At 43.0% G+C, this 24,058-nt stretch overlaps 2 protein-coding genes across 8 annotated transcripts in view; both read right to left on the reverse strand.

Annotated features, from left to right (window-relative positions):
- Nucleotides 1-235: 235 nt before the first annotated feature.
- ints2 (integrator complex subunit 2) lies at nt 236-18,656 on the reverse strand. Of its 3 annotated transcripts, none has more exons than XM_076102260.1 (25): nt 18,370-18,656; nt 17,303-17,611; nt 17,069-17,207; nt 16,289-16,391; nt 15,935-16,048; nt 14,753-14,883; nt 13,012-13,182; nt 11,871-12,091; nt 11,615-11,740; nt 11,312-11,383; nt 10,484-10,598; nt 9,929-9,997; nt 8,961-9,095; nt 8,673-8,849; nt 8,237-8,351; nt 7,385-7,489; nt 6,927-7,091; nt 5,991-6,192; nt 4,540-4,665; nt 4,228-4,429; nt 3,726-4,013; nt 2,098-2,205; nt 1,803-1,908; nt 1,267-1,443; nt 236-838 (listed from the first exon to the last, which is right to left on the reverse strand). In XM_076102260.1, the coding sequence occupies exons 2-25, from the start codon at nt 17,593-17,595 to the stop codon at nt 657-659; spliced, it is 3,642 nt and encodes a 1,213-aa protein (XP_075958375.1). In that variant the 5' UTR covers nt 17,596-17,611; nt 18,370-18,656; the 3' UTR covers nt 236-656. The 3 variants fall into 3 exon arrangements, with proteins under 3 accessions (XP_075958375.1, XP_075958376.1, XP_075958377.1); XM_076102261.1 differs by having other exon boundaries at nt 17,303-17,653; XM_076102262.1 differs by lacking the exon at nt 18,370-18,656 and adding an exon at nt 18,063-18,268.
- Nucleotides 18,657-20,152: 1,496 nt separating this feature from the next.
- med13a (mediator complex subunit 13a) overlaps nt 20,153-24,058 on the reverse strand; it is a 72,186-nt gene continuing 68,280 nt past the window's right edge. For all 5 annotated transcript variants that reach the window (XM_076102254.1, XM_076102256.1, XM_076102257.1 and 2 more), the window contains 5 exons: nt 23,469-23,657; nt 22,833-22,975; nt 22,436-22,600; nt 21,529-21,629; nt 20,153-21,257 (listed from right to left, as the gene is read on the reverse strand). In XM_076102254.1, the coding sequence (XP_075958369.1) occupies nt 21,125-21,257; nt 21,529-21,629; nt 22,436-22,600; nt 22,833-22,975; nt 23,469-23,657 (731 nt within the window). In that variant the 3' untranslated portion in view covers nt 20,153-21,124. The remainder of the gene's footprint in view (nt 21,258-21,528; nt 21,630-22,435; nt 22,601-22,832; nt 22,976-23,468; nt 23,658-24,058) is intronic.

Below are 24,058 nucleotides of genomic sequence, written 5' to 3' on the forward strand. Positions count from 1 at the left end.
GGAGACTGTAAGAGGCTAAACGGGAGGCCAAAACACGAGCGTCTGAGTCTGGAAACCCACGAGAACAAGACAAGTTTGAGACGAAATACAGAGCATCTGGATACCAGACGAGATTTAGATTTCCAACCAAGTGATAGACGGACACAAGTTACATGCATACATGATGCAGAATGATGACCCCTTTGCCCCAAATAAACCTAGTCAATGAAAGGGTATCTTTGTTGTACTACAAACAAACGGTACAAAAGCTCTTTATTTCAACATTTTCCAGTGGCTGAGAAAAGGTCACAGCTTAGAAAAATATGCCTGTAAAAAGGTCAATAAAATGAACCCATTCAACATTTTGTATTTAACTTTCTACAAACCGGCAGAGCCCATGAACATACATTTCTAAATAAATTGCAAATCATGATTTATTTACAGGGTGTCAAATGGTGGAGAATGGATTCCTCAGTCCAGACTGAACATGGATATACATTACAACAATCATACATTGTCTGAAAGACAGTGACAAAGGGGACATCGGCCCATGTGTTCAAGGTGAATGAATGTGTGTTGACAATAGCCCTCTCAGCAATACGAATGTCTTTCAGAGGCAGTGTTTGGAGTTGTTAGTTTAAGTCCAGTCCCCTCCTCTTCCTCGAGAAGATGCGTGTCTATAGTCCATGAAGGGTGGAGCTAATGATGTCCATGAACGTGGCCTCCACACAGTAGCAGAGCTGGACATCAGGGTCAGCTCCACCATGTTCCTCTGCTGTCCTCTGGGGTAAAGTCAGCTTGGAGGAACCTCCTCCTGGAGCCGCACCCCCCTGAGGCTTCTCCTTCAGATACTGCAGGCCTGAGGCAGGAACATGACAAACGTCTTATTAATGTCACGACTTAAACACTGTTAGACATCTGTTTACACTATACTCTTTGTCATATGTCCTCATTGCATTTTTAAGATTCAGACTGATCTAGAAATATTCTTCATCATATGTCACGTCCAAAAAATGTGTAAACATCAGGGCACATGCACAATGTAACTTCTTATTTTTTCTGTCCATGTGGTGTTATCATGCAGAGCTTCTGAATAAATGGACATCGCTTTTCAAAATCTAAACGCTTTATACATATTATCTATAATTAGAGGTTTCCAGAGTCAATCTGCAAGATCAGTATTTAAGGCTAATTAAGGCTTTATTTAAATTTTTTTATAATTGGATGTGATCTGGCACACAAGGATGCATTTTCTTAATGATGAAATATTGATCAACTTATACTTACGCGCGATAAGCGGGTCAACGTCCCTGGCTTTGGTGGCAACATCGGAGGCACAGACCTGGCCCACTTGTACTAGCAGACCTGCGACGTCATCATAGAGCGGAGGGAAGGCCTGGCAGAAGGCCACCAGGCATGGCAGGATGGGCATGAAGAAGGAGAAACGCTTGGCACGAGTCAGCACTAAAAAGACAGAACGCACGGTACACAAAAGAACTGCGTGAACAACGAACGCAGTGGCAAATAGGCTGGTACACAGTGTGCACTTATGCAGTGGAGAGAGGATGCTGCACTAACAGCCGAAGGACAGATGGTGGCAGCCAAATATAGGGATACAATTATGAAGACATACTGTATCACAACAGCTGATACAACGTGTACAGACTGCACTGCGAGTTACGGTATACAGCGAGTCTACTGGAAGCAAAGTCAATGATGGGGACACAAAAAGTAGATAAAAAAAAAAGAAGGATGATGAGTGAAAGAAGCCAAAAGCATGAATGTATGAGATGTAAAGACAAGCAACAGTTCAGTTCACTGACCTGTGAGGAGGGTGCCCATGACACTGATGGCCAACCTGGCCACACTGAGAGACTTGGGTAGAGCGTACTGGGTGCACAAGTACGACAGCAACTGGATTGCAAAGATCTGTGTGGACACATAGGTTCAGCTACAGCTACACATTTATCACCACATTTTTATGGAGCAAATATGCAAACAGAGAGCACCCAATGGAGCGGCTTTAAAAAAAACTAAACATGTATGTGTAAGAGAGGCTCTGGCACAAGCCCAGGGCCAGCAACGATTCAAAGCCAGGACAAAGAGGGGAGGGCTCACCTGCTTTTCCAGCTGGGGCTGGGCCAGCAGCTCTGGGATGAAGTCCAGACAGATATGGATGGAGGGGATGCCTGCCACAGTTAGAGGCAGCAGACCTTGAGGGTAACCCTGACGGAGAGAGGCACAGAAGACGGAGGAAGCAGGAAATATAAATCTTAGAACGAAGAATGGAGGGATAAGGAATACACAGTAAATTCAATCAAGTTATCATTTAAGCACACACACGTACGTTTAAATGGTGTGTAAATACAAATGCACACGGCAGCTTCTGCTCGGCAGTGTGGATTGGATTGGTGGGTGGGTGGATTAGAGTGACAGTGGGGGGATTGGATTGATGAAGTTCACCATATGGCTGTCTGCTACTTTTGGGAGTGCTGCAGTCACTTACCACTAATGCCATGGCAGAATGTGATGACTAATGGGGTCAACATGACTCGGAGGTATTTTCAGTAATGCGGCACTATCCACTCAACAACTCACACAAAGGGTATTTGCATGATCACATTCATTTCTAACGGCAAAAATTTGGAGGGGAGCAAGAAAATCTAAGCATGCAGTAATGTGAGAAGAAAGAGCCTGAACAACACGTGCCCGTTAGCTTTTGATTCAGCCTGTCACAACACTCAATTATCAATTCATCTCAATTGGCTTTAACGGCATGACGTCTGACGTGCTGCCAAAGCACAATTATGATTATGAAATACAGTGAATAACATCAACAAAAGCTAAATAAAACGGAGTCAAAAACTAGTGAATAACAATTTTATATAACAGAATAAAATGGAAAATAATCGGGTACTTTTGTACGCCTCTTTTGTAGCAGAAGGAACCGACATATTTAGCAGCAAACACTGCTCATTCTTTCTTCTGAGGGGTAATTTCTCCCTTTCTGCCACACTTTGGAAATCAGGGCAATTCTCTTCAGATGTTGGGAAGAATTCCTCCCTGATACTTCTGTAGTTGGGACATTGTGTTAGAAAGTGTAATTCTGTCTCTACAGCTCCCTCATCACAATGACAGCACAGCCTGTCTTCTCCGTGTCGGACCGTCTCTATTGACAGACTGTGGTGAGTCTGTCTTGTGCCCCAGTATTCTGTCTGTTTAGGGACATATATACATTTCTAGTTTATGTTGCGAGTGTGTAATATCATTCCAAGTGATGATTTTTGGTTTTCTTTGCACCGAGAGAATACTTTTGCAGAGCTCTGCATGCAGGATTTCAACTGAATTGTTGTCCAATCATTTTGTAGGAAGGGACCCCATATCTCACTGCCATACAATGCAATCGATACTATAACTGATTTACATATTTTGAGCCGTGTCCTAATTGGAATTTGGATATCAACTGAACACACGATGACATAAAAAGCCCTGTTTGCTTTCTCTTTGAGTTCCTTCACGGCAGAGCAGACGTTTCCAGTGAAACCAGTTTGTAAACTGGAGTCAGTATAGGTATTTGTCTGATCTATTATAAATGTTGAGTTATTTCTCTGTAACCTGGATCTTTTCTGGAATATCTCTCTCTTTTATGTTTGTGACTCTGTAAACCTGCCAGCCTTCTGACTGTCACAGCAAAACAAAAAAAGATCAAGTGTACAGTCCACTTCATCGTCTTCACATTGCGTTACCTGAAAGTGGACCAACTTGGCAATGTTGGGGTCAGCAATGAACATCTGATGCAGCAGACAACAGATGAGACATTGCACTTCCCTCAAGTCACTGAGTAGGCCTCCCTCTGGCTCGCCGTCCTCCACGCCCCCTCTGGCTCTCGGCCCCAGGCTTCTCTGTTTCGATTTCCCTGCCAAGGGGGCCCTAATGCTACTCAGCAGGCTCTCTGTGTTGGCCCCCAGCTGCTGCTGCTGCTCTTCGGAGGTTGGCAGACACACTTCCAGGAGAATTTGAACTGCTGCGCTGTCCTGAGGTTAAATAGAAAAGAGATGCTACCACGGTTAGATGTGAAAGATAGTCTCTGACATATTTGTTTGGTGCAATTTCGAGCCATATTATTTCTGCACCATGCTTCACAAAAAACCCCACGACATGAGATTATGAAAAAGAGTCCTCTTTTAAAGAAGTGAAGTCTGAGTTTGTGAGAGAGACAAAGTGTGTCTGTGTTGGTGGTTGAAATACCTGCGCAGCAAGAAGGGCGTTTTTCAGCTCCTCCCTGGTGACCTCGGGTGTGTCTGGCTGTCCGGGCACGCCCAAGTTTGAGACCGTCTGGCTCTGCCGATCAAAGTCAGCCGTCTCCTTCAGGTGACAGTGTAGGTAGGCTTTTGAGGCCAGCAGGTAGCCATTCAGCATGTGAAGCACAATGTCCATCAAAGGAGGACACCTTGCAAAACAAATGTTTATAATTGAACCTGCTATTTCATTTGTACTGAACGTGCGTCCATGTGCTGCATGTGTCCATGTACGGCCCTTTAGAATACGTGCCGTAGTTACCTGTACACCCGTTGATCACAGCGCAGCACGATGAGAGGGTCCACCATCAGGTCGTTCTGAGTGTATTGCTGCTGCCTGAGCAGCTTAGCTGAAGGTTGGAGGGCGTTTACCGTCATCACCCACAACCTGCAACACAGACACCAGTTTCAACTTTTCCCCCTTATCACTCGTTTGCTGCTGCTTTTTTTTTTGCCCAGCGCTTGGAATAACAAAGAATTTAATTTCAAATTGAGATGTCAAAGATCGGTTAAGTCTAACATTTGAAAAGAGTGACAGCTCAGAAAGAGACATTATTGCAATTTTTAAAAGATGATCGTAAATTGCTGGTTGACAAAATATCGTACTCATCCAGATTAACTAATCATAAACTGTCAACGATTTTTTCCAATGGATTTATTCTATTTTGATGCTTCTAAAATATGAGACTCACTTCAGTAGGGGTTTGATTCAGTTACTCACAAATTAGCCTGTAGCAGCTTTTCACCCTCAATCTCCCTTATCAGACCGATGCTAAACTATGAACAGCAGGGTACGATGTGAACGCCAAGCCTTCCTGCAGCTCTCCGCGTTGGCATATATCAGTTGATCTGTGTGAAATTTGACACTGCTCCCTTCCTGCTGGGTAAATCAGAGCCCAGCCCTCTGCAACATTCAATACTATGAGAGGGAGTGAGGAAGAGAAGAGTGGAGGAGGCAACAATCCCTTACATCTCCCTCATGGAGAGTCTCCCTCAGTTTTCTTGCCCTGAGCTCTTCTGCTTACAGAACACTTTTGGATCGATGGGATGTCTGCTCAGAGCTTTGGTAACTGTGCTCCTGTGGGCCCCGGGGCAGAGTGAGGGTCGCCCTTTTCTGTCCAGAGAGTTTGCTCAGGCTGACAGAGATGTTTGGCTCAATACCTCTGATCTATTCACACAATAATCAGTGAGCGAGCAGCCTCGGGTGAAGGGCAACAACTCTTGTTCCACAGGTCTCCCTTTAATCCATTTACCTAGTCTCACAGCAACTTCACACAGCCACCAAGTCAAGCGCTACAGTTAACCTTTCACTGAAAATACATACAATTAAAACTCTAACCAGCTGGCAAAAGTATCACTTAATTCATGGATTGGATATTTATATTTTTGTTTGCTTTTTTTTCTTATTACATTCAGCAAAATGTCTCAAATGCTAATGAGTGAAGACAAGATACTACATCTGGACTATTGATTGATTTTGAGCCCCACTACTCAAGTGATGACATTAATGTGAGGCCTCGAGGTAGAAAAGCTATATGCACTAGGTATATCAATTATATGGATCTTATGTGAAAGTTAAGGTAAACTAATTTAAATTCCAATTACCACAATGTATTATTCCCATGTGACATTCAGTGGTAATCTCACTTGAGGCTGTCACTGTAGCCGTTTCTGTCCTTTGACACAACATTGAATCGTGTCCGGAGCATGTACCTGCGGGGCATCACAGTGTTGAGGCCCATCCAGAGCTTGTTAAGTGTCTGCAGTATTCGGCGGGGCACAGCGGGCTCCAGCAGCAGAGCCATGCTGGCTGTGAGGGCCTCCGCATAAGGGATCAGGTCTCCAGGTGAAAGCAGCGTTAAATGCTCCAGGATCCGCATCAGCCTGGGACTGCTGGATGGTAACTTCTGGAAGGCTGGGGGGGGGGGGGGGACGACAGTTTAATTAATCTTCAAATATGAACCAAATGTGCACATTGACATTAACAGAAAAAGGAAACTTCTGGAGCATCAAATAGACAGTTACAACGTTTTCTTTAGACTTAATGGTGGTGAGAATAAAATTTAACGACAGCAATGTTAACCTTAAACCTTAATCTATAAAGAAAGTGTCAATACACAGCTGTGCATAGTTGCATAATTACATAAAATATAAATTTGTAAAGGTATATATATACACATATATACACACACACACACACACATTAACCTGCATAATGGTGTGAAACCGATTATCCGTCACACGTTTGCATTTTGTCAAGAATCTCTCAAAGAAAAGCCAATTACAGCATAATCCTGTAAACCTGGAAGGATTAACTATTGAGATAAGATCTCAGTTTGATAATGGCTTGCACCTGTAAATCTATTACACAATAGTAAGCGTCTCTTCCCCGTTACACTCAAACACTGCTCTCTTACCTACACAACCCCAGCTCCTCGGTTACCACCGCTGCTGTTTGACCGGCTTTACTCTGAGCATTCTCTTTTCAATCTCAACAATCTCAGTTTACATTTGAATTGTATCTATAATCCAAAAAAAATTATTTGTTTCTATTTACCTTATGCAAGGTCAATTTTAGCAAAAGCATGGGTGCTGAGAACTACCAGCCTGAACCCTTTGTCTTTCATCCCTTATTCCCATCCTCCTCACCCTGGTGGAGCTGGCTCTCGGTGTATCTGCAGGTGTTGCTGGGGAGCATCATCTTCCTCAGCAGGGGCAGGGTACCAGTCACCTCCTCTTCACACACCCAGTCCTCCACTAGACATAGATGGGGGTAGTTGGTGGCCAGCAGCCTCAACAGGGAAGAGTGCAGACCTGGGAACAGGTTATTTGTAAGTCTATTACCCACAATATTGTGGTGTATTTTACTTTTTTGTGTGTTTTTCCATTTTTTTCCAAACATAAAAGTCTTATTTGTTTCCAACAAGGGATGATCGTTCACAATCTTTATCACTTCCCACAAAACACAGCAATTACAGTTGAGAGTAAGACAAACAAACTGGAAGCTTTTCCCAGGGTTATCCCTGCAATCTTGGTTTGTAACCTGTGTGCTCCTTATGCAATACTATAACAGTAAAATAAAATGTGGATTTAAGTCCATGTCTCACCCCCTAGCTCCTGCTGCAGTCCCTGGGCCTGTGTAACCAAGTACTTAATGGGGATCTGGTCCATCAAAGCTGCTGAGTACGACTTTGGCTTCTTCTGCATCAGGGCTTAAAAAAAGAAGAGGAAAACGTTGAGTGAAGCAAAGAAACTATAAGACAGGAAATAGAGAGGGTGATAACATGAAGCAAGGAAAGGACAAGCCGGAGCATAAGTGTTTTATTTGGCAGTGTAAGGACGCCAGAGCCACTGTGCCGATGCGTTAAGAGGAGCGGAGGTGATTTTTCATTGACGTGGGTTCATTACCACTGCTGATGGGCTTCATTACTCCTTCCTTGAAGGCTGCGGGAGCACTTGGGTAAACACAGCAATTAAAGAGATGGGCATAAACTCTCACATAAATCTGGTCTAATGAAGGGCAAGAGGAGAGCTCGTCATGGGAGAGAATAAACACTGACTAGGCTAACTGCTAATGCTCAATCTAACCTACAGCTGTCCGAGTTAGCTCAGTTCCCGCAGCCATTGTACTTGGCTCTTTGTCAGCCCTCCATTTATTCTCTATGAAGCCGCCAACATTCACTGCCAAGAGAGAAAAGGATGAATGACTGCACATCCAGAGGGAGAGCATCTCCTACAACTTAACAGAGGACAAAAGCTGCCTTTCTCCTCTCACTGGCTGACAAATTCCCTCTATCTCACATACAATGCCTCCTTCATTGGAGGAGATGACAATGGATGCACTTTTGACAGGCAGAAGAGGAGGAAATAAGAAATGGAAAGGAAGTGAGCCGACAGCCCAGAGGGAAGTCTGGCACAGCGCAGTGGTATATGGGACACAGTTATTGTCTTGTACATACCCAGTTGTTTGGTGCTCGCCAACAGGTTCTCCTCATAAGACAGGATGTAGTAGAGGATGAGGAGTCGGGTGGTGATGGAGTAGCGTTGCCGTCCTCCTCGACTCGCCTCCCCTTGCTAACCAACAGCAAAAGAGAAGCAAAACAACAGCTACAGGTGAGGGACGGGCAGCAAAGCAGGGCTCTGCATCGCCAGTGAATGAGTGATGGATACATTCAAAACAATGAATCTGCGATATAAAACCTGGAAGGCTTGGAGCAACAAGCAAGACTTGTTTTTAAATACAAAAGAGTTTTAAAGACAAAAAGAAATCTGATAATAAAAGCAATATTCTTTAAAGAGCCACTGAAGAGAAGGAACAAACTCCAGTAATTCTGGTCAAGGAAAATGTTGCTCTAATGTTTTTGCAGTTTCCATGAATCCCTGAGGCAGACTCACCCCAGCAGAGCTCTGGAAGACATTGAGGATCTCCTGCTCAGTGATGGGCTGGTTGGTGGCCTCTGGGTTGGCCTTGGATGCTGGAGTGAGGATGGAGTTGATATAGGCGTCGATGAGGGGAATCAGTTGGGTGTGCATGGGGGTGGTTGTCTCACAGAGCTGGCGATAGATCCAATCCTGGAAGACGCACACAAGGACAGCACCGGATGGCAAAATTCATTAAAAAATAAATAAAAAATAAGAATAGACATCTACCCGTCATTGAGCCACCGAGCGCACATCTCCTACCTTGATGGACACTTTGTGCTTGGTGAAGGCTCTGCTCCGGAGCAGCTGGTAGATACAGTGAATTGGGAGGAATCCTGTGATGTTGGCACTCAAGTTGTTGGTCACTGCAACCCTCACCGCATGTGCTGTAACCACCTGAACACCAGGAAATAGAAAAACAAGTTATTTAAAAAGCAACGATGGAAAATACACAGAACACAGCTACAAATTCTGTACAGTTCAACGTCACATGTTAGTGAGAATGCGCACAAATTTAAAAGTAATTTCTTTTGTTCTGGCTGCTTCACTGCCTTCCTTTCCATCTTCTACTGAGAGTATAAGGTGAACATTCTTGATCGTTAATTACCATGAACAACATGCGTGTAAGCAAACATAACTGACTGCACCATATGATGATTATATGCAGTGAGACGTTGTTACACTGAGGTTAGGTATCTATACCTTTACCCAAAACTGCTGTTTAGTGTTAAAACATACATGAAAGTGATTTATGGCCACTTTCAGTGGGTCATTTTCTTTAATTTTACAAATTGTTCAATCATTTTAGAGAGTTTACAGTAGCTCTCATTAGGCAAAATAATTGATCGTTGATGATAATAATAAAAGACCACAGCCCTGAGAGGCAAGTGAGAAAAAAAAGAATTCTGGTGATCAATGTTCGAAGTCGGACCAGAGTTGTTTTCTCTCGTGATTAAGATGCAAGTGCAGTTGAAGAATTATTTTTGCCAGGATTAAGTTTCTTATTCAATTATCTTATTTTACATCTGTGAAACAGTTTTCCTCGGATCATTTTTCCAAGCTACAATTTTTTTCATCTTTAAAACAAGGCAAATATTTTTTTTTTTGTTCCGATTAATTTTTCTAATTTCTGAACTAAAATCCGACACAAACATACAAATAAATCACTGAACACTAGAATCAGCAGGACGAAAATGTGCATAAGGATCTAAGGATGACAACTTATGTACCTGTTCTGTGAAGATCTCCTGTGTGAAGATCGTCTTCATCTTGCTCAGAGAGCTGGGCTTGATAGCAATCTGTAGAATAAAAATATATATATATATATATATATGTATGTATGTATGTAATATCAACAATGGTAGGTTTACTGTGAGTGAAAACAACCTGCAGGCAACAGTGATGGTATTTTGTAATTCCCTCCTTTCATATTTTATAAGAAAAATTCTACATGGCAGGCGCAACACTGAATTGAGAGGATTGCCCTCGGGGTGGAAACAAACAGGCTCTAAATCCAATTACATTACACATCTTAGTGGAAATACACTGAGACAGGAAAACTACTTAGCACACAGGCAGGAAACAATGGTGCACTTAATAAGAAATAAAAGAGCAAATTGGCCACGGGGTATGGAGTGTGTTGGTAGATATGTGTGTATGCTGCGAGTGTTTCATCAGTGATATGGTCTCTCTACGCTTCACTGCTGCAGTGGAGGAGTCGGGTCGGGAGCTGGTCAGCCAGACTGATGTATTGATCACTGCCTCCCTCCCACCTACCACCTTACCTTCATCCCCAAAGTAGAGCACACCAACTCAATAATGGAGCTGAGCTGGTTGCTATGGAAATACATGGCAACCAGTAATAGCATCTCTCCAAAAGAAGCGGCTACGCCTGCAGCACTGTAAGGAGGAGGACACACACACACAAGCATGCGAGGAGAGTGAGAAAAGACACTTGGACTTGTCGTTAATCCTGTATGTTACAGGACAGAATCTTAACAAACGGATTAGGCTAGTGGCATCAACCCACACACACGTGCACACCTTCTCCCATCAGCCTGCATCCCTGTCATCGCCCCTAAAGTCACTTAAGACACACGCATTCATATGTACTGCTGCAGTTACAAGTCATCGTTAGGACAGCCCATATTAACTTCACTTTAACAAACAAACACTTTGCTGAATTTATGAATCCCATAATAATAATAATAATAATAAGACATTTGCTGAAGGCAGCAACACAATGCCATCACAATGCTAACAAGATCAAACTATTTAAAATATTAGACGGGAGTAAAAGCGGAGAAATCTGACAAATGAAAGTGTTAAACAAATAATATAATGAACCATTCCATCATGAATGAAGTCAAGTGAGCACAGAGGTTTTCAGTACTAACCAGCTGTGTTTTATGATTTATAAACAGCTTCTTTAGTTGGTAGAATATTTTAACCTTTTTTCTGCTGAAATGCAAACGGCATGCAAAACCCAGAGACACCTTCCAATCAATTATTAAACAATAAAGACACTGCTTCTTGAGAAATGGTGAGCAGGTGAGCGCTATGTAATCTCTGTGTTAATGGATTAGATATAGGTACAAAATGTATGGACATACCTCTCAAAGTATTCCTCCTCTTTGATCATCCAGCTGAGCCACATGACCATCAGCTGCTCCTGCTCTGGAGTGCTGGACACACACACACACACACACACAGATAATAATGCTCACACTCCATGTAACAAGGTGTTCAATTCCAAAAGCTACAGAGAAGAGTTCTGGCTGGCAGCTTACGTTGGCAGAAAATCAAAACTCAAGACCACTGTTAATTGAATAGGGTTTGTGATCCAAACCTAATGATTTTTTTTGTGTTTGCCGAATAAAACAAAGGCTTCAATAAGACAGTCTAGCTTCATGTACCTGACCAGCGTAGGGAAGGCCAGCAGCTTGCAGAAGGACAAAGAGACAAAGCGGACGCCGGCAGGAGTGGCCGGGGGCCGGCTGGTCATCAACTGAAGGAGCTGCTCTGCCTCTTCATCTGTGGGTCTACAGAGGGATCATATTGAGAATACTATCATTAAGACATGAATGTTCTAGAGGTACTACTTTAAACAAACTCGCTGACTGTGGAACATTTCTAATCTAAAAAGTAAACTCTGCGTCCTCTTTGACCTACCTGAGGCCGGCGATGCCCATGAGGGCACAGTAGAGTCGGAGCAGAGCGCTGGCCTTCACCACATGCTCCTCTCGGAGGCCAGAGTAGCCTGAGCTGACCTCCTCTTGCATACCGCCGTCATTGGGCACGTGGGTGCTGCGTGAGCGTGGCAGGATGGCGACGAGCTCCAGCAGCAGCTGTCTGCGCATCTGCCACAGCACCGAGCTGCTTTCTCTCTTTCGCTGGCAGCACAAAGAGAATGACATCAGTTAGCTGCTAAGCCTCACTTACACTTGGGCTCCAACCAGTGAATGTTTGGCTTCGTTTATGATAAATGACAAACATATAACAGGTTAACAAAATAATTATAATAATAATCAACAATTCATTTTCTGTTGAGGGCCGAAGATGGACAGAACGTTTCAATACATCTCCCCAATGCTGCAGAGAGGCTTCTCTACAGAGCTGAGGGAGTCTTATTGTCTACACAAGAGAAACAAACAAACGATAGCATGAAAGGCTGATTGTGAAAAGTATCTCTCTGTCTCCATGAACTGCCATCAGATGGAAATATGCATGATGCCATGTGTATTTTTGTGTCATGATTTAAACATTAGCATACATTTAGGACTAATTAAAACAGAAAATAATGGGGGTGAAAAAAAAAAAAAAAAAACAATGGGCAAGAGAATGAATTATGTCAAGGAGGGTCCTCACAAGTATAGAAAGAGAAACCTACATGTTTGAGAATGTGTCCATGTGTTTTTACATGACATACACGTTAAAAGCCCCAGCTTCATCCTGACTGAGGCGATGCTTCTCCTACTACTACATACACACAACATGAACATGTTATCTAATCAAAGTCAAGTATCATGTAAACAACTAGTTTAACTTAACCCCATCACATCCAGCAGACTCAGATGAGGTGTCCGCCCTAACACGGCGAGACTCTTGTAACGTGCACCGTGAATACACCACAGCATCTTGCCCTGTCAGCTCACTTCTGCCTCTGCTCAACATGCTGAAACTAAGTGATCTTAGTGGATCTTACTGCATTGCTTCTTCTGCGACCAGTTTAGCATCTACAAACTGGAGTGTGTGTGCGCGCGCCTAATCAAACAACAATTAATGGAGTACAGAACAAAGGCTGCTCCCTCACCTGTTGTCCGTTGCGAATGAACATGCCGAACCAGGTGCGGACTTTGCTATTGGTACCCAGTAGCAGACCACTGACATAAGAGACTAGCGGACTGACTGCCTCATCTGGTGTGTCTGGTCTGTAGTCCAGAGTCAGAGCCACCCCCAGACCAGGCAGGTGACACTCCTCTACCTGGGAATACACAGAATAAACAAAAACACTGTCAATTACATCATGTTCTTAGTAAATGCTTCTGATGGCATACCTTTATGTTGAAAAACAAACAAATGACACTCCACACTGTCTGTGTGTTGTTCTACAAGCCACTCTTTTAGTTGATGTCTTCTAGTGTTCATGTTTGAGCTACTAAAACAAAAAAAGACTCAGAGTACAGTATGTAGAAAATCGAATATTTTGCATTTTTGCTTGACAAATAATTAATTGATTTTTAAAATAGCTGCTGATTGACAAATAGTTTTAGCTCTAATACCCATCAGTCGTCAGCATCCTTTGTCCCTTGTCCCTGCATGTTACCTGCTCTTTAATCCGTTCACAGGACAGTTTTGAGCAGAGTATAAGTCCTGCTGATGCGCTCTTCAGGAAGGCAATGAATTCTTACTACCTCTTGGGGCCTCGTTCGAAAACTGACCTCGTGCTATAACCTTCTTGAGAGCGAGGTTGGCGGGGGGGGGGGGGGGGGGGGGGGGGGGGGGGGGGCAGAAGACAAATTTCTCCCTCTAGGGATACTATCACAAAGTGTACCACAGCATATATCAGTGAAGGCAAAAATCTTTCTAACCCGTGTTTGTGAGAATATAATGTTTCTGGCTAAACTGAGCCCATCACTATTCAATTAATGTGCTTATTATCGATGAAATGTCAGTAAGTTGTAACAAATGCTCGTCTTAATCTCATGAAGCCCAGCGTCTTTGTTGTGTTGTCCCACTAACGGGTGAAAACCCAAATATATGAAGTTTTCTATCTGAAAAGACAAATAATCCTCACAATTAAGATGCTACAACCAGAGGAAACTTGACAGTCTTGCTAAAAAAAAAAGAAGCTGAAACTTGATGTTAAACCTGCAAAACTGATTTGTTTTTTATATTTTTGGCCACTTTGGTCACAGAGTCTGTCTGCTGTTTGGTGCTGAGCAGGTAGTGTTGGTAACAATAAAGTTGTGGCTCTAAATGATTGTCTGAAAGTTGCTGTAAAGCTTTGTAAAGGTGCGGGGAGCTGCAGATCTCAGTGATAATTCTCTGTTAACAACGTTTGAAATAAAAATGTGAAACCTGCGACAATGTGATCATAAAATATCAATGATAGTCCCTTTAAAGCCATTATGTTCAGCGTTTGAAAATTCACGAGCGTGGCACTTCAGAGGAGGTATAAATGGGGAGGCGTGGCTCGCATGCTGACTTAAACCTCTTAGGTGTTAAGAGAAGCTGCGAAATCAAGAAAATGAAAACAAGTTACAGCAAATACTTGTGTCGAGATCATACTTACCGTTTTTATGCAACCATGTTTTTGCAAATAATTGACAACATTCAAAACAAACATCATGCAACAAGTGTTACTTTTAGTTTACACATGCCTGATTAATGTGAACAGAACAGCAGGAGAAATTCAGCGCAAATGCATCTCAAGCAGAACACAGCCGCTGTGATGGATTCTCTCGTCTGAAATAGATCAGCTTTGGGAGGAGGTTATGTATAAAGTAGGACGCTGGTGTTACATTTGTGATTGTATTAATAGTGTGACTGACCACCATGGCTCTGATGTTGAGGGCCTGTGAGGGGTTCATCTGACAGAGCTGCCTGAGGGCTTCAGTCCTGCGTCGACCACCCACACTATCCTCATCCTGACGCTCTCCATTCTTTATCAAACCTCGACAAACTGCAAAGACACACATGCACATTTAAGGAAACAAGCAGCACAGATCACCCTTAGAAATAACATAGAGTGTTAGAGTTTCCTGAATTTGTACATTTTGATACTCCCATTAACAACATGCCGACTGAGTTGTCCCAGAAAGTAAAGGAGATACTATACAATCAATACATTATAATGTTATGTTTGCTTTATAATCCTTGCTTAAAGGCAGTAAGACTGTATCATTTCTCCAATGGTCAAGACATGTTCCTCCATAAATACCCCGGACTGTAGAATCATGACTCATTTATTTGTCTGTAAATAAGATTTAACAGTCATCCCACGACAGCACTGCCAGAGCCTTATCTCATATCTCATTTCTCCTTGTACTTTCCCACAGCTGACAGTTTAAAAGGCAAACTGCTCGTGGTTGGTTGGGACGATGGCATGCACTGAAGGGATATTAGTTCCCATCTCCGCCACTTCAGGATGATGGCATGTGCCACAGAGGAGTCAGTGCAGTTAGGTCTGGTAACCAGCTCTTGTTCAACATGACAAACCGTGATGCTTCTAGACAGAGACATTTCCCACACGTCACCCTGAGATCAATTCATTTCACTTTCAATTCAGTGAAACAAAGTCTTTTCCTGTAACAGAGCCAAAAGGATGTTGACTGCTATGTAGATCTGACCCTCTTTGTGTTATTAAGGAAGCACCGGAGACGGCGGGCGTTTTCTTATAAGGAGTCTCTCAAAGCACACACACAGCACAGAGCAACACAATACTGCCCATCAATCAAAGACAAATACACACACCCTTGGATTGGACCAGTGGTATGCCTGGAATTAGAGGGGAAACAGATAAACTGGGAAAGAAAACGTGATGGCAACTCAATAGTGATCTGCCTATAATGAAGCTATCACAGAACGCTTCAAAGGTAACGTTAAGTAAAGCCGGATTTCTGCCTCAGTAGGAACACTCACTAACCATATGAAGCTCGTACTGGCAATTAAACAGACACTCTACCTCACATTATCAGCATGTGCAGTGTTGTGAGACGGATGATTTACTGTACCTTCATTGAAGCTGTCAGGGACGTTGGCGACCAACAGACACAGAAACCAGTCTCCATTGCGGACATGCAGCAAAGCCTCTGCCACGTCCACAATGGGGAGCAAGGAAGGCAGCTCTAAGAAAAGGAAAGAAAATAAACACATTCATTTGTCAACTGCAGAGGACAAAAATCACTGAGGTGGGATATTTTCAGGCTGGCTTTACCATTAGATAGTTTTGGTAATATACAGCTAATGATGCAGCTAATGTTTGCTTATATAGATAGATATGTATGCGTGTACATATATTCAGCACCATCCCACTTTCACAGCACATTTAAGGTAAAACTACAAAGAAGATAAAAGGAGTCGGGTACCTGCTTGTAAAATGCAGAGGACATCAGCGACCTCGTCCAAGTAAACGGGGCTTTCAAAAAGTTCAGAGGACTTTAAGAAAAACTCTCCATTTGAGTCTACCACCTGAGAAACAACAAGGGAATGGGAAACATGGTGTGGATCAATCATCTGAGTCATCCTATTAGATGAAGAAGCGAGTGTTGAAGAGCAATAGCAGTACAAAGGAACATGTAATTTGTCAGTCAGTGTGAAAGCAGAAATTTGGGAATCATTTCAGATGCAAACTTAAGCTTTGATGAACAAGTAAAGGAAGCTGTGCAATCCTGTTCCTTTCATCCAAGACCCATCTGAAGAAGTAGTATATTTTCAATCATTCAGTATTTTGTACAAAATCATTCGTGCTTTAATTTCCTTATATTTATACAACTCTGTCTCTGTATATTCAGGCATGAAAGATGTCTCCTCCACATCTCTATACTATACAAAAAGCAACAGCTCAGACGGGCCGCTGAAACCACCAAATTGCCCCATTTCTGCCGCGGCTTGGTAACCCATCATCAGTGCTAGTTGTCTGGGTAGTTTAGAGTGGCATAACCAGAGCTAGCTTTAAAAACAACAGCTAACATCCTTTGGTTAGCATCATTTTGCACATATCTTTGACTTTTCTTAACATGGTTTTGGTATTCACTTCATAAGAAAAATACGTTAACCATTTTTTTTTTAACCATTCAAGCTAACTTCACTGATGTTTTCAATGTCCTTTGATGTACTGAACCATGTGGGGACACCTCGTACCGTACCTTATTCATGATCGCCAACAGTTCACTGAGGGTGAGACGGAGTCTCCTGAGGGGATCACTGTGTTCAAACTCCAGGGTCAGGCCGTGCTGTAGCTGTGACACCAGGATGCTTTCTCCATTCGAGCCGCCTGCCTTGTGCCTGGCGGAAAAGACAGTACATTGTGTATAGAGGCACCTAATTCTTAATAAGAGACTGTAGTAATACTCATGTCACCAGGTGTATGTCAGATTTACCTGAGCTGCTGCTCTTTTCGTGCGTCCTGCTCCAAGGCGTGAAAGTCCACAGACAAAAGCGCTACGATGGAGTTGACAGCTTCCACCCCGGAGAGCAGGCGGAGGATGAGCTTCTTGTCTTGTGCCCAGGACTGGCTCTGATCAGCTGGGGCACACAGAGCCATCCTCACCAGGCAGGGCAGCAGCAGCCTCAGCTCAGGGTCACTCAGGGCAGCCAGCCCACCCACATCCACCTTCTGCATGGCTTCAAAGGCATAAGAGCTGACAAACTGCAGCCCTGCACTGTCTGCCATGTCTCTGCAACTTAGCCTGGACGGGACAGGCGAAGCAGACAATTTAAAAGGACGGCATCTGATGGCATATGAAGCAAATACAGTAGACAGTCTTCTAGTCTGGGCATCTTGAGTGGTATGAGCAGATGCACCGATAGCATGGTTTAGCAAACACTACATAGACTCTACATATACTCTAGATAGACTTTAAACAACTCAGAGTTCAGCTGACAGAAGAAGCTGAGTTAACTTTCTTAGTGCCAATGCATTCATTTCTCATCTTACTAACGTTCGTAAATATCTGAATCGTACGCAATGTCAAGTTAGTTCATGTTCCCATAGTTTTGGTTATTAATTTGCTACATAATGTAAAGGTTGTTAGTATAATTATAACGTTGCTAACAAAACAAAGTGAAGGCTGGCTATTGCGGCTAACTAACGCTAATGTCAATGCTAACTAATACTGGGCAGGTAACACAAAAACTTACGCGCAATCTTCCCACCCCAAGTCAACACATTATTCCGATTCATGCGTAGCACTTAGACGCGTTCAAAAGCAGAAGCAATATCGCAAGATACAGCCAACTCCAACTGTTAAGCTAACAGCTAACTGGCAGTAGCTAACACTCATTCACTTGTCAGCTGCTGTTTGAGCGGCGCATGCTACTAGCCAGCTAGCAGCTAGGCTAGGCTAGGCTAACTGGTCATAGGATAATACTCTCATGTGCTGTCTGGTCCGTCTCTGCCGTGTAAACATTCAACGTAAATACAACAATACGACACGAATCATCTTACCTCAATTCTTAGGATGATACTTAGAACTAAATTTCACCACAGAGGCCTCCAGACCTCGGGCTCTGTTGTGTACCGTCAGCCTCTAATGTTATTGGGAGTCCAAAGCTCGTCCTAGCTGTTCCGGTAGCTTTATGGAAATGTATTTGTTTTTTGCAATGCTCAGTCTATTATGGTTTCCGCATATCCACTTGTATCTCATCTGTAGCTACAGTGATTACTATGTCAGTGTGACAGTGAGGGAGCCGGTCGAATGGGCACTGTGGAGCAGCACTGACTGACAGCACTGACTGGAGGCAGTAACGTTACAACACTCCCGGTGATGCCCAGACTGCAGGCGGTGGTACGATCAACATGGGCTGGGCAATGTTGACACATTGCACGAGTGTACTAGAACAACTTATTTCACATGCACAACAAAACAGTGGCTCCAGTGGAAAGTTTCAGTTGTTCGGCTCTTTGAATAATGCAAACAGACCTCTTGCTGGTGACAACGTGTGGAGATTAATTTCTGCACCATAAATAACACGTGGAAAATAGACAATGTGGATACTCGCTGGTGTGTTATCTTTTCCCCAAGCTCTTGTGGCTGACAGACCTGATATCTGGTTACGGTGCAGATATTAATATATTATAATATCATTGAAAGGTCATTGAGAGTGTGTTGTATTTAAGCACATTTTCTTAATTATATCTTATAATGTGACGTGTCATAGGTTTTACAGTTACATGAGAGGCCAAACAATTACCTCTGTTTGATTACATTTCTCTCTTACATTGTGTAGAGTTTTACCCGGCCAGTCACTGACATGTCAGGGTAAATTCCACTACATTTTCAAGGGCACATTGACAGCATTTGCTTGGGGATGAAGGAAAGCAGAGCGGGACCTCTGTGTATTTAAAGGCCGCTGACAGCGAAGAAAACTGCAGCAAATTCTCAAAAGAATGAATTGCCAGCTGCTTCAACACGACCTCGGGGCAATTCAGCAATTTACACGTTATGATATCCGACTCCGTTTATTATGCAGGGTTATTCCGCTACCTTTCCCACTTGTGAATACAAAAGTGAGTGTGATAACAACCTTGCAGACCCACTGTATTGTAGAAGCAGATGGTTATTGCAAACAACCATGATTTCTCAAAAAGAAAACATGGCAAGACTGAAAATTAATTTTCAGGGTTTTATTTCAAATTGAATGTATTTTCTACACTCAAAAGAAGACCACATACATTTTGATGGTCAAATATCTCAAGCCAACAATTATTGACAAATATGCAAGGTTAATAGCAATAGCAGTGGATTTTTCCAATAATTAAAGCACAGCTCAACCTCTGAACAGGAGAAATTCAGACAGTAGATGCTCCTCAGTGCACAGACACTGGAGATCCAATGGGCAGCCATTCATAGCTGGTTAAAGTTCATTTACACCATGCATTTACTTTCACACTGAAGTAAAATGGGACTGGTCTAAATGTATCCATAACCAATCAGAAGCGGTGCCAAACGAGCCAGAACTCAGCCAATCAGAGTAAAGGAGAGGTATAGTATACTTAAGGGATGTGCTGAAAGGGACACTGCATGTCTGCCATTAAGGCAACTGTTCTCATTATTAAAAAAAAAAAAAAAAAAAAAAAAAAAAAAAAAAAAAAAAAAAGGTCGCACCTGAGGTCAGCTACCTCCAAGAGATGCCAATAGTTCTCCTTCCACTCCGCTATTGGTGTCTTTGTCCAATTGCACATCACCGTCCGTCCCCCTCCCCAAAGCAATAATCACAAGCACAGGAAAATAAGTTGACGCACTTTATTCCTAAAACAGAAGCCACACCACCAACTGCTGGCATGGCATTCATATATAATTATTTATATATATTGCCGTTTGGTTTTTGTGTCTAAATGTGTGGTATAAAATACTATATACAACAATGTACCTCTTTATTTGAACACAGTGAAGTTCATTGCTGTACAAGTCCTCTGTAGCTACAGCTTTGCTGTAAGTCGTCCATGCTCAAAGGCATGGAACATAATTCTCCACTCTCATTCTTCTGTACATTGTGACAATACAAATATTCTGTCTCCATTACAAAAAATAATACTCTAAAAGCAACCTACTGGGACCTTATTTCATTTTGAATGGGATTTTTTTTCCTGGTTGTTTTGTAATTAAGACGATTACATACATCTTAAACCGATTGCTTTAAAGCAGGAAGGTGATATAAACCTTCTCCATTTTTTATATATAAAAGAGGTTAAGAAATAAGACAAATTATACATTTAAAAACTTACAATAAATAAGATAGATGCAGGCATTTCAATTGGATACTATTTCATCCAAAGGAATTTCAGATCTTAAAATCAAAGATCCATTTTTTCCACGATCAAATATGTCCCTTTTCTTCCAATAACTTTACAAATAGACTTGTCTCTCCGGTACACACTGGCCAGTGACTGTGCTGCCATGCTACATACCATGACATCCAATCTGTCATTCTCTCACGTTCATTAATTTGCGACTCAACTTCTGGTTCCCCCCCTCATCTTTATTCGCTTGTCTCTTTGTGCATGTCTTTGATTCACACGGACTTGACCGTCTCAACCAGTACCAGTCGTCTAATCCCATCTTGGTGCAGGATCCAGCTCCGTACGCCCGTCTGGTTGCTTGCACTTTCCTTCAGTCTTGATGAAAGCTCCCTCTTGAGTCGTCGCTTTCCTTTTTCTTTGAAATGTTTCCCCTACATCCCCGCCAGCAACAGGCTGTTGGCTACAACATGTTCATGATGAAGTTGTACATCTGGTTGAGCACCACAAAGTGAATGGGTAGACACGATCGTCGGTCCTGTGTAGCCGGGTCACACGTCAGCCAGGAGAGGGCGTTGTACTGCTCCAGCACATATCTGTTCAGGCACACATCAGAAATGCATCTTTAAATTGGAGGTATTTGTAGGGTGGCACGCTGGGTTTAAAAAGATAAATAAATAAAATAAGCCTTTATTTTTCAAAATGATCCACCCTGGGCCATTTCAATGCTCATGAATATCGTCAATTAGTCATTATTTGTATCAAAAAACAACTTCAGTCTGAATGAAATCTGCAATACAAACCCCTGCTGAAAACACAGTCAGCGGGTTGGTCATAGTATTGTGTGTGTGTTCCGGTGTTGTTTACCTGAGTACATCTGAGGTCTGATTGGAGTCAAGGGGATGGGAGTGTTTGCTGTGCAGTAGTTCATCTGATTGCACTGAAGACACATGGAGGTGCAAAGAGGCCTGAGAGAGGGAGCGAGGGGAAATGGCATCATAACAAAGTTATTAACCTTTTATTACATCTCATGTAAATAATTACAGTTCTTTTCACAGAGCGGTGACAGCAGCAGAGGGGATACCCGTGCAAATCAAAACTCTGTCGTCCTCTTGTATCTAACATTTTCGGTTACAGGGTTCAGTTACCTCAAAAACACTTGCTGGGGCTGAGCTTCAAAATGCCACAGAACAGGTTAGCAGTTCATTTACAGCTTACATATTAATAACTGCATTTTTAAAGGACTGTTGTGGTCCAATGGGGAGTTGCGTGCTGAACTATTTCTCAGTTGGAAGCAATGGCTTCCTGGAGTCTTGTTGTCACAGTGAGGTTTCCCGGCAATCAGTGGCGAATCCATGAATCATACCATATAATCCCTCGTAAAACCATGCGTGCCATTTTTACACTACTGTTTTTATACAAATTAAACAAACGAGACATGTTAATAAGTGAGCTTTTAGAGGGGCTGACAGGTTAACCAGGCTAGCTGCTACCCTGTTTCCAGTCTTTATGCTAAGCTAATCAGATGCTAGCTGAAGCATTACATTTAACGGACAGACATGAGTGGTATCAATCTGACTCTCAGCAAGAAAGCATATTTCTTAAAATTAATGAATATCCCTACAGTTAGTTTGTTATTGTTTTGTAGTGCACCGTGACCTACGTTGATGTTTCCATTAGGGTGTCTTTAGTGTAATTTAGTCTTCATTGTGTAAAAAGGCAGCACTAAACGAAAAACATTAAATAAAGACGTGAGAGGGGCGGAGCCTGCTACCTTGAGGAAGAGTGGACACTGGTTCTGAGCCTGCGGACAGGCTGACCAGAACCAGTCAGGTAGTGGGCCGGCTTTCGCCGTGGAGACAAAGTAGCCAAGTGCCAGAGGCTGCTGCAGGAGGTTCGGAACCTCTTCATGAGACTCCATACGGTCAGTACTCTGGCCCTGTAACAAGGGAGAAACTCAAGGTTAGCATTGTGTCCATGTGTCATATCACAAGTTGTACTGCATGTCTTTTGATCAGACTATCTAATGTTGTTGTATTCTGACTCATTTAACAACATACAGAGGAATGGGAGACATGAGGTGCGACATCAATCCGAGGCTGCTTTCAATATTGCAACATAGAAGTATACGGAACACACCGTGGCCTGTGTGCGTGCACGGGTTGACTCACCTTACTGCCATCACCCCCGTGGTGGTAATGAGAGCCAGGCGAGTGTACTGGTGAGGTGTTGGGCGAGATGTTGATGATGTCTGGGTCCACCAACTCGTTCTCCTGGTCCAGCAGGTCAAAGATCCCGATGGCATCGGACCCATCTGAGGACAACAGGAGAATAATTCAACAGGTCTGCAAGTGATGATGTGGGAGGATTGTTATTAAACAAATACACTCCATGCGTCTCTGAAAGCATCGAAAATACTCTTAACGAAAATGTCCCCTCCCACATATCTGTGTGCCAAAAATATGTATTTTTCTGTCGCAATATACATTTCAGAAGATATTATTTGGACATTCTGCTAGTTACTGAATATGGAATGTGAGGGACCATGCTTAATATTACTGTCATTAAATCCATTTGCACTCAGGAAATAAGCTTAAGACGCATGAGGTGCTGTAGATGCACTAAGCATGTAAGCACACACTACTTCTAAACAGACTCTTAATAGCCTCGAAAAGTAAACAGGAAGGATTTGGGAAAAAAACAGTACAGATTAGAAGGGAAACACAGTAATGGCTGCATTTCCCTTTAACATCTGTGGCTTCGCTTAAGTCCAACGACTGCAAGACAGATGAAGGAGCCCGACTGACCGTTGGTGGCGTTTAGAATGTCGATGTTTGGGTCGATGTTGGTGTAATTGGAGCTGGCCACTTGGACGAAGGCGGACGTGGGGAAGACCAGGATGTGGGTGCAGGAGGTGTCCTGTGGGGTGTTCAGCTGGGACGTCTGCATGTTCAAGGTGGTGCTGCGGCCAAACACTGAGCCTGTCGACACAGAGTCTAATGGGAGAGGAGGAAGGAGAGAGCGACCGGTCAATAAACAGTGAGGCTAAGAAGACGGCAACAAAATAAGAATGCTTGTCAAAATCCTTTTACCTACTGCGGGTCAGATCTTTAAACTGGTGAAGTGTCATATAACTCACAAAGGAATATAACTAACTCTGCTGCCAAAGAAATAACTCAAACGTTACCCTTCATCAATCTATGTAGAATCAGTTGTAATAACAACCAGAGTGGCTCGGTTCTATAGCCCTTGTGATTTGTTTAGCAGCGGCCGTGAGCTAACCAGTGGGGCACGCTCACGTGCACTGAAATGCACGTGCAGCCGGCCAGGCTATGTCAACACAGCAGGAGAAGCTCTGATAACAACACACATAAAGGAAGCGCTCAGGTAGACATCC

Source organism: Anarhichas minor, unplaced genomic scaffold (assembly GCF_050575085.1).
Source record: "Anarhichas minor isolate MPS153535 unplaced genomic scaffold, ASM5057508v1 ptg000027l, whole genome shotgun sequence".
NCBI lineage: Eukaryota > Metazoa > Chordata > Actinopteri > Perciformes > Anarhichadidae > Anarhichas > Anarhichas minor.

What these genes read in the sequence shown, in the direction of transcription:
- ints2 (XM_076102260.1), bottom strand. Translation starts at nt 17,595, where the DNA reads ATGGCAGACAGTGCAGGGCTGCAGTTTGTCAGCTCTTATGCCTTTGAA. An exon ending in TCAACATCAGAGCCATGGTG is followed by an intron (nt 13,183 to 14,752) that starts GTCAGTCACACT and finishes GTGTATTCCCAG; the next exon opens with GTAGAGGAGTGTCACCTGCC. An exon ending in GCTCTACTTTGGGGATGAAG is followed by an intron (nt 9,998 to 10,483) that starts GTAAGGTGGTAG and finishes TTTATTCTACAG; the next exon opens with ATTGCTATCAAGCCCAGCTC.